The 11,091-nt window shown below is 46.7% G+C and overlaps 1 protein-coding gene across 1 annotated transcript in view; it reads right to left on the minus strand.

Moving 5' to 3' along the window:
- CPD (carboxypeptidase D) overlaps positions 1-10,157 on the minus strand; it is a 626,198-nt gene extending 616,041 nt beyond the window's left edge. Inside the window, exon 1 of the mRNA XM_078680013.1 lies at positions 9,503-10,157. Within this exon, the coding sequence (XP_078536139.1) occupies positions 9,503-10,113 (611 nt within the window). The 5' untranslated portion in view covers positions 10,114-10,157. The remainder of the gene's footprint in view (positions 1-9,502) is intronic.
- Positions 10,158-11,091: the final 934 nt, after the last annotated feature.

The raw sequence follows: 11,091 nt of genomic DNA on the forward strand, positions 1-11,091 counted from the left end.
TGTGTACGGGCACGTCCCAGGGGCCCGGCCGTCACACCTCCTGCAGATTCTGTTGCACCAAATGAGGCAATACTCCTCAGTGCACCAGCACTGCAACTCTGGGCTCACCAGCACAGTCTCGTCGGCTTGTCTTCTCAGGCACGAGGTCGGGGAAGCGCAGCCCAGAGAAGGCCCTGTCTTATTTCGCCTGCTGGGGGGCTCTTCGGGTTCACCTGGTCAAGTGCTGACCCAGCTCAGCCACCACAACGGCAACAAGGAAGTAGGCGCTGATATTTAGGTGAGATTATCTGCGGACTGCCGGAGCCCTTTTAAGCTGCGGCCATGTTGCTCATCACTTGAACACACCCCTTCCATGCCACTAACTTTTAGCCATGCTGAACAGCAGCAACACTGGTGTACAACATGGAAAAAACACATTGCCAAAGTCAATAGCTCTTGTTTAGGCAAGATCAATTGGCTATGCCAATGCTTGTTTGCCGATATGACAGCACGATCCTCCAAAAGATCTGTGGAGTGAGTTAAGAGTATAGCTAGATGTGAGAAAATGACTTTTGCCATTGTGAAATTAGCTGTGTTGTGTATATATCGCCGGACGGCGCCTTTCTTACTGAAACCTGGATGAACGCCTCATCAACGCCCGACATCGCAATTGCCATCCCTGACGGGTACAAGATTATCCGCAAGGACCGCATCAACCAAACAGGAGGAGGCATCGCCATTGTTCATAAGAACACCATCCGCATCACGACCAGTTCCGACGATCACCTCGCAGCCGCCGAACACCTTCACTTCCAGATCCACACCGACCCCAAGACCACACTCAGAGGCACCCTCATCTACAGGCCACCAGGACCCTGCACACAATTCAGCGAAGACATCACCGACTTCATCAGCCCACACGCCCTTCCCTCTGAGGACTACATCCTACTAGGAGACCTCAACTTCCACCTGGAAAAGAACAACAACAGCAACACCACCACCCTTTTGGACAACCTCGGACTCAAACAACTGGTAAACACCCCCACCCACTGTGCAGGGCACACGCTCGACCCAATCTTCACCTCCAGCAAGCACATCTCCTTCAATCACACCACAGCTCTCCATTGGACAGACCACAGTTGCGTTCACTTCAACTACAAAAAGACTACGACCGACAACCACCCACAACCAATCCCCCGTAGAAACTGGAACAAAATCACCACCGACCAGCTCTTCACATCGCTTCACCAAAACCCTCCTGCAAAATCATCAGACCCAAACCTTGCAGCCACCAACCTCACACAATGGATCACCCACAGCGCCGACGAATTAGCACCCTTGAAAAAACATTGAATCAAGCAAGACAGCAATAAAGCACCCTGGTTCAACGTTGAACTCAAGAAATCCAAGAAGACCTGCCGCACCCTCGAGAAAGCCTGGAGAAAAAACCCAACCACTGACAACCTGACCACCTTCAAGAACGCCACCAGCAAACATCACCAATTGATCCGACCCACCAAGAAAGCATCATTCAAGGATCGACTAGACAACAACGCCAACAACAGCAAGGAACTATTCAACATCGTCAAAGAACTCACCAACCCCTCCGCCGGCACCAACGACATCATTCCCTCCCAAGACCTCTGCGACTCCCTATCCTCATTCTTTCACAACAAAATCGCTGACATACATAACAGCTTCAAAAACCAGTCCGGAGACCAGTCCACCCCACCCGCCCCCGAACCGAAACCCCCCTCCATCAACCTTTGCGCCTGGAACCCTATCACCACGGAAGACACCATCCGCCTAATGAACTCCGTCCATTCAGGATCGCCAACCGACCCACGTCCCCACCACATTTTCAACAAAGCAGGCTCCATTATCGCACCCCATCTCCGAGACATCATCAACTGCTCCCTCAACTCCGCTACCTTCCCGGAAAGCTGGAAACATGCCGAACTCAGCGCCCTCCTGAAGAAACCCACAGCAGACCCCACTGAACTTAAGAACTACAGCCCCATCTCGCTCCTCCCATTCCCTGCCAAAGTCATTGAGAAAGCCGTCAACAGTCAACTCGCCGCCTTCCTCGAATCCAACAAATCCCTCGACCCATCACAGTCCGGCTTCCGAGCCAAACACAGCACCGAGACCGCCCTCATCGCAGCAACAGACGACATTCGAACACTACTGGACAACGGAGAAACAGCTGCCCTCATCCTACTTGACCTCTCCGCAGCCTTCGACACAGTCTGTCATAGCACCCTTATACAACACCTCAGCAACGCCGGTATACAAGGAAAAGCATTGGACTGGATCATCTCGTTCCTCGCCGGAAGAACGCAGAGAGTCCGCCTCCCCCCTTTTAGATTAGAGGCCACCGAAGTCATCTGCGGCGTACGACAAGGATCATCACTCAGTCCCACCCTCTTCAATGTCTACACGAGTCCCCTCGCATCCATGGCGCGCCAACACAACCTCAACATCATCTCCTACGCAGACGATACCCACCTGATTCTCCCCCTCACCAAAGACCCAAACACCGCCAAAACCAACCTACACGAAGGGATGAAAGAAGTAGCCGAGTGGATGAAAAACAGCCGTCTAAAACTGAACTCGGACAAAGCGGAAGTCCTCATCTTAGGATCTTCCCCCTCCGCCTGGGACGATTCATGGTGGCCACCGGCCCTGGGAAACGCACCCACTCCTACGGACCACGCACGTAACCTAGGCTTCATCCTAGACTCCTCGCTCTCGATGACCAGACAAGTCAACGCCGTCTCATCATCATGCTTCAACATCCTACGTATGCTCAAAAAAATCTTCCGCTGGATCCCCACCGAAACAAGAAAGACGGTCACCCACGCACTGGTCACAAGCCGACTGGACTACGGAAACACCCTCTACACCGGAACCACAGCCAAACTACAGAAAAAACTCCAACGCATCCAAAACGCCTCAGCCAGACTCATACTAGACATCCCCCGTCAAGCTCACATTTCCGGTCACTTGAAAGACCTCCACTAGCTCCCCGTCAACAAGAGAATAACGTTCCGTCTCCTCACCCACGCACACAAAGCCCTCTACGACCTAGGACCCGAATGCCTCAACACGCGCCTATCCTTTTACACCCCCACCCGCCAACTACGATCGTCCAATCAAGCCCTCGCCGCAATGCCACACATCCATAGATCCACCATGGGGGGTAGATCCTTCTCCTATTTAGCGGCCAAAACATGGAATTCTCTCCCCGCCCACCTTCGCCTTACTCAGAACCACCTCTCCTTCAGAAAACAACTGAAAACCTGGATATTCGATAAGTAAGTACCCCCCTCCCTCAAGCGCCTTGAGACCCTCTGGGTGAGTAGTGCGCTATACAAATGCTGAACTATATCATTTTCTTGTTCATATGTAGTATGTGCATGTGTAATTAATTATGTTATGTTGGTTGTGTTCTCTGGTACATGCACGTGTCAGCACCTGCAACAAGTCTCACATTTTATTCTAGAGTGGAAGGTGGAGACGACGTCAGGGCTGGACAAGTGAACGTGCAAATTTAAGTGCTCCTCTTCACCAGCGTTTTACTTTTACAAATAAATTATCTTAACAATAATCTGGTGTTGGACTGAACAAGCTGTCAAGTTGAATGGCTAGGTTATTGTTAAATGTAGAAGACAGAGACTTGCGTAGGTCCAATCTTGTATTTATTACAGGTTACAATTGCCAGGTAATGCACCCACAACCAGAGCCGTCCAGTCGTGAGGAAGCCAACGTCCAAAGTGACGTTCGAGGAATCTTCACGACTGAAGGTAAAGATTCGAGAACCACAGTAGAGATCTCTCGTGCTTGCAAGCACGAGAGAACAAAAGAGGAACTAAGTAATCACAAGCATATAACATCTTCCCCACTAAGAAGGGAAACAAAGAAAACATATAAGAGCAAACATGAGCAATTGCAAAGTTAAGCAAAATTATTCTAAAACAGTCTCTCAATCTGCAGGATAACTGCTTTAAACGAAAAGCCTTTTTTGTTGCCACTTCAGAAGTTTCCTGTGAAGTCGAATCGTGTGATAAGGGTAACTCTGCAGGGACAGAGGTCTGTGGCAAGGCAGAAGTGGAAGGAAGAGAATCTGAAGGAAAAAGGGAATGAGCGGGAGCAGTAGCCTCTGAGGACGTAGAGGTTTCAATAACTGGATTGGAGGAGGATTCAGCAACTGGATTGGAGGAAGGTGGTTGAGTATAAAAGAAATCAAACCAATCACAATGCTCGGAATCTGAAGTGGCATGTTCCTTGATGACATGGGCTTGAAGTGGAGAAATCTTAACAGGAGCTCGCTTGTTCCACCACCCACTGTCATCAAGAAGGGCTGAGGTTTTACTAACTTGTGTAACCAAATTTGGGGAAGAAAATTTAGACCTCCCTTTGGAAACTCTTGGGATTTTTGATAAGAACCATATCTCCTTTTTGCAAAGGCTGATCAACAGAATGTTTACCTTCATCAAAACGTGATTTCATTGACAATTGTTTAGCACTCACATGATTTTGAACAGAAAAAGAAGAATCAGACAAATCACAATCCTTATGCAACCAACTAGGATTGAGAGCAGAATGAACTCCTCTTTTACGAAGTAAGCTAAAGGGTGAGACGCCAGTAGTAGAATGTGGGGAGGTATTGTAGGCCCACACTTTGTCATGAACGAAAGGCAAAGGGTCAAGCCTAGAAGAAAAAGCAGTTTGAACACCCTCCTTAATAATGCGATTACACCTTTCTACTAGACCATTTGAGGATGGTGAGTACAAGGCAACTTTGTAGTGAGAAATATCGTGACACTTGAGGAAAGAGCACATTTTTTGAGAGACAAAATGGGTTCCATTGTCAGTAACGATGGACTTGGGAAAGCCTTCGACATCAAAAACAGACTGTAAGAATTTAATGGCGTGGTCAGTAGAAGCAGAATTGCAAAAGAAATAGAGCCATTTAGAGTGATAATCAACAAGAAGGATAAGAAACTTGTGCTCAGAAGGTAAGACATCATAGGGACCAGAAAAGTCCAAAGCTACTTTGTCCCATGGACCAGCCGGTAGAGGAACGGGACAAAGGTGTGGAAAGAGTTTTCCAATGCTTATCAGAGAGAATGCACTGAGTGCAATTGTCAATCATTTTCCTAATGTGAGAGTCCATGGAAGGCCACCAGTAGAATTGTTTGATGCGTTGACAGGTTTTAACAATACCAAGGTGACCCTGATGGGCAGAACGAATGATTTGATCACGAACAGACTCAGGAGGAACAAATAAATCGTTGCGCATGACCATATCATTAACTAGAGAAAGTTCTTCTGAAACATTTGCAAAACCTTTTAGCTCAGGGGGTAAGGTTCTACGTTCAGGCCATTTGTTGATAATGAAATCTTTAACTTTGGAAAGAACAACATCATTTTTATAAGCTATATTCCATTGTGTTACAGAAATGGTTTGACATTCAGCAACTGCATCGACAGTGGCAACAACACACTCAATATCATCATTAACAATTGAATCATCAGTTAAAGACATTCTTGATAGGCAATCGGGCCTGAAATTCTTACCCCCGGGAATGTGTTTGATGACAAAATGAAATTAATGGAGTTTGGAAAGGAGACGAACAAGTCTGGCAGAAGCCCTATTGGAGGTACTGTCGGACAGCATGTGCATAAGGGGCTTGTGGTCTGTGTAAATCTCAAACTCCCGACCCCAAATGTAAGATTTGAACTTTTGAATTGCCTAAACGCAAGCCAGAGCTTCTCTTTCAATTGTGCTGTACCTGGTTTCGGCAGGAAGGAGAGTTCTGGATGCAAAGGCAACCGTGTGTTCTTTGCCCTCGACCCATTGTCCTAAAACGGCACCCAAACCAGTAAGACTGGCATCTACAGTGATAAAACACTTAGAGCCATCACAAAAAGGATTTAAAGCAGGTGAATCTTCAATGATCTTCTTGACTTGGTCAAAAACTTTTTGCAAGTCTTGAGACCAAACAAATTTTACACCTTTTCTCAAGAGTGTTCTTAAAGGTTCAACAATCTGAGCGTAACCATGAACGAACCTGGCGTAGTATTCGGATAAGCCCAGGAAGGAGCGAAGTGCGTCACGATCCTTGGGAGGTTTAGCATCTCGAATGGCTTTAATTAAAGAGAACTTGGGTTTAATGCCATTAGGAGAAAGGGAGTGGCCCAAGTAATCTAATTCTTGAACACCAAATTTACACTTGTCGTGTCTAACAGTCATGCCGGCTTTTTCTAAGACTTGTAGAATGGTATTAAGAGTGTGATTATGCTGCAAAGAGTCGTTGGCGTAAACCAAGATGTCATCTTGATACGCTTGCACGCCAGGGATGTCTTGAAACAGGTTGTCCATTAGTTTTTGGAAAATACTGGCTGCCGAGGCCAAGCCAAAGGGAAGCCTGAGGTACGTGAAGGCACCAAAGGGAGTGATGAACGTTGTTAACTCTTGAGATGTGAGGGACAAGGGAATCTGGTGATAAGCAGATCTGAGGTCGAGGAGGGAGAAAAATTTAGCCTCACCCAAATTAGCCAATAGGTCATGAATTTTGGGAAGGGGGTGGCAATCCACGATGATATTGTTATTTAGTGAGCGTAAATCAGCACACAATCTCACCTCTCCAGTTTTCTTGCGAACTAAGACAATGGGGGAAACCCATTCAGACGAGTCACAGGGAGCAATGATTCCTTCGTTGCATAGATTTTTCAGAACACTTTTAAGTTCATCTCTAGCGCTCAAGGGAAGAGGACGAACTTTGTGAACAACCAGCTGAGCATTGGGTTTAAGTCGAATTTCATGCTTAAAACCAAGCACTGTACCAACCTTATTTTTAAATAAGTTTGGAAAAGAACTCAGTAAAGCGTCCATTTTGACTATAGGAAAGGAAAGATCTGAAATATTGAAGGTCCCAGAATCATGACTAGGATAATAGTCATGAGGAATGTCGCCTAAGGCAATGGGTTGATCAGATCCAGGCTAAATCGAACCAACCTACAATATCCCTGCCCTTGAGGGCAACATAAACTTTGGTGAATGTGTATCTGCCTAGGCAAGCAATGTTAAAATAAAAGAAACCCAACATATCGATGTCCTTTTCGCCAAAGGCCTTGGGATTGACATCTGACTTGGAAAGGACAACTTGACTCCAATTAGCATAAAACGTGAGGTCGGATAAAATGGTGATGGGAGAAACAGAATCAGCTTTGACCTGGATTGTAATTGTACCAATCAACAATTCACACAAGGGACTCTTAATTTTAGCAAATTCGAGAGAATCACATTCAATGGACAACATAACATCATTGAGTCTGGTGGAACAAGACTCTACATTTTCTTGAAACTCAATATTATTGACTCTAGTGAATCTTTTGCGACCCCTGCAAACAGAAGGAAAATGTCAAATTTTCTTGCAGGAGGAGCATTTTTTGCCAGAAGCAGGACACGTGGGAGAATTGCCAAGATGATTCCTAGATCCACATTTGTAGCAATTGAGCGGTTTTCTATTTAGTTGTCTTGAAGAATTGTTAACAAGGTCAATGGAAGTGAAACCAGAAGCTTGATCAACCAAATGAACAGAGGGTTGAGATATACTTTCTTGTAGAATCTTAGAGGAATAAGTTGCGCGTTCAATCCCCTTGGCAATATCAATTGTTTCAGTTAAAGAAGGATTTTTGCAACTTAATAAACGTTCCTGGATTTTTTTTTGAATAACAAGCAAAAATAAATTGATCTCTGATGGAGGTATCTGTACTAGCACCAAAGTCGCAGGTAGAAGCTAGGATTCTGAGTTGAGCGATATAGTCTTCTAAGCTCTCATCAATACTTTGTTTACGTTTGAAAAAATTATGACGTTCTAAAACGATACTAGGTTCATCGTCATACTGTTTATTGAGACGAGCAATGGCTTCTTGGTAAACATTCCAGTTGTCACCGGACTCACCAGTGGGAGAAGAAATATGGGGTAAGTTTTCAAAAACTTGTTGAGCAGCAACTCCCAAACAACCATAAAGAATAGCAACCTTGCGAGGAGGATCATATTTGGTAGCATCGATGGCTACCAAATAGTTCTCAAAACCTTTGAGCCAGTTGCGCCAAGCAAGAGTAGGTTTTCCAGGAGTTTGCAGGAAAGGAGCTGGTGTTTGGAATTGTTGAGATGAAGCCATGGTGATATAAGATAAAAGGATGAAAATAAACTGTGAGATAGTTTGTGATGGACGATGAAATGTCAAATGAACATGGTAGGCAGTAAAGCGTGCCTATCGCTGTGGTTGATAAATGACTTTAAACGTGAAAAAAGAAGAAGTCAAATAAACATGGTAGGCAGTAAAGCGTGCCTATCGCTGTAGTCACTTGAAGACTTGTGATGGAAAAGAGATGTTAAATGAACATGGTAGGCGATGAAGCGTGCCTATCGCTGTGGTTGAAAATGAAATAAAGGAAAGCAAAACGTGCTTAACGCTGCACAGTAATGCTAGACGAAGGCTTAACAGGTCGCTGAAAATGGCCGCCAGCGTCGTCGTCAAGGTAACAGCACGACGTGATTTTCTAAAGGCGGTGGGCTTGTCTGGAGATTGCGGCGTAGCGCGCGTGAAGCCGCGCGAGCAGAAAGTTAGAACGTTGCGCGCGTGTCTGAGCGCGAGGCAGCAACTGTCAGAAAGGAGCAGGGCCAGTAAAAAGGCCAGAAAGGAGAGAAATCCACGCCGGGAGCCAGGTGATGGACGGGGAAGGTGTCCAAAAGTATACGACCTGGTATGAAAGGAGTCGGACTGGAGGCTGGTTCGGCTGAGGAAGCAGGAGACGAACAGTGGTCGAGTTCTGGTGAGTCTTGAAGACTTGGCTGGCGGTGGGTGCGGCAAAATCCCGATCGTCGCCAAATATGTTAAATGTAGAAGACAGAGACTTGCGTAGGTCCAATCTTGTATTTATTTCAGGTTACAATTGCCAGGTAATGCACCCACAACCAGAGCCGTCCAGTCGTGAGGAAGCCAACGTCCAAAGTGACGTTCGAGGAATCTTCACGACTGAAGGTAAAGATTCGAGAACCACAGTAGAGATCTCTCATGCTTGCAAGCACGAGAGAACAAAAGAGGAACTAAGTAATCACAAGCATATAACAGTTATGTAGTGGTTTTTAAACAATGTAATAAATCCACGCTAGTTCTAATAAGAAGCATAAAACGTTTACAAAATGTTATACACCAATTATTTATATACACGTATATCGTCGATTAATTATTTACTGTTACCGTAACTTCAAATGTCACTATAATTTGAAACAAACGCATTATTAGATGACGTTACCAACTTATCATTCACTAATTACATGCATATCCAAGCCTCCTAAATTGGTGTCAGTGCTTCAAAGACACTCACACTTTTACAAACTAAGGCGTGGCACTCTTAACGCATCTGACTACAATTAGCTACAACAGACAGCAAGTCTTGAACCTCATCTCCCTCTAGGCACTAACGTATTTCTTGAAATCTCACCTGTTGGCACGTATCCACTCCATGACTGCCCGCACCTCTGGCTCCAAAGGACCCTTGACTTCCCCGGGGTTATACTGGTCAGGAAAGGCCCGATTAAGGTCCTTGTCGTGCCCGTTCTCACGCCCACCCTGTGCACCGCTGCAGTCGCCTTGGTGAGCGCGGCGGTAGCCGTCGGGGTTCAGGGACGGTAGCAGGTGCACGTCTGTGGTGTTTAGGAGCCGGCCAATGCGAGGGTCCGACTGGTAATTCCGGACCAGGACCCCTGCCAGCCGAATCAGCAATTCTCGAGACAGCACCTCGTCTCCGTGCATGTTGCCCACCAGCTTCAGCTGCGGTGCACCGGGCTCCGCCGCAGTCACCCGTAGTACCCATAGCGGGCTGCCCTCTGCCGACTGCCCAATAGAATAGAGCAGCACTTGGAGCGGGGACTCGGCAGCGGTTTCCAACTCCCGCAGACGCGGCTCCAGCTCCTCCGCAGTGGTGTAGCGGGTCTCCTCCTCTTCCAAAGGACCCTTCTTCACGTGCGCTGCAACTGCAGAGCGGACTGCTAATAAAATAACAAGTGGAAAGAGCCAGAGCGCGCACACCGACACCAGAGCCCGGGCCGCCATCTTTCCCCAGCTCTGACAGCAGCTTCCGGTAGTCACCAGGCAACGCTGAGGCGTCAGAGGGGGCGGACCCAGTCAAGAGAGAGGTGTCTGAAGTTGAGAACCAATCATAGGCTACCGAATTTAAAGTTCACGAATATAGCTGTGGAAATGCGTGCAAATAGACATCACAGTGGAGGGATATGGAGATCCGAGCACAACAAATAGTCTTTCGCTAAGCTGGCACGGAGAAAAATAAATAAAATGTGTGGCGAGTCACGAGTGGAGAACTAAGATAGTAGCTGTCTTACAAAAGGGCAAAACGACTAGAGCGCTAACAGAGTAAACATAATGGCCACTTATTGGTTGCCATGTTGGACAAAACCAGCATAGGAATACATTTTCCAACTATTGTGACAAGAATTTTAGATTCTATTAAGGACACGAAGGTGAGGATTATTCTTCTCAATTTCTTTACTACTCAAACAGCAGCCAATGATAACTCAGTAACTATGTAAAACACTACATATCCCATGAGGCTTTGAACCACGCCTCCAGCCGCGGTCCGTAGAGGATTACCTGCCGGGGCGGTGACGTGGGGAGGGGGTTAGTAATGTATGGATAATGGAGGTTTGCAGGTAAGTGTAATGATGTTGCTTTCAATGAGGACAGACACCCAGTTGAGGTAATATGCGTTATTTATTTAAATTATATACTTGGCACACAGAGCGCCGAGCGTGCTGCCTGTGCACTGCTCCAGCACCCGACTGATCGCGCTGCCGGGCGCGCGACTACAAAATAGCCGCGTCTCACGCTACGTCGTTACGTAGCGTGAAACACTAGAGCGGCGACTCTACATATCTTCCCCTTTTTACTCAAACCAAGTAGCATAGTCTATGGCAGCTTCAACGTCCATCACTCATGTCATAGTCTCGAAACCTGGAGGGTCTCACCACCAAACGCCCACCTCTGGTGCACCTTACCGGAGTGGATGTAGCCTCC

The sequence above is a fragment of the Lissotriton helveticus genome, chromosome 3_1 (genome assembly GCF_964261635.1).
Source record: "Lissotriton helveticus chromosome 3_1, aLisHel1.1, whole genome shotgun sequence".
Lineage (NCBI taxonomy): Eukaryota > Metazoa > Chordata > Amphibia > Caudata > Salamandridae > Lissotriton > Lissotriton helveticus.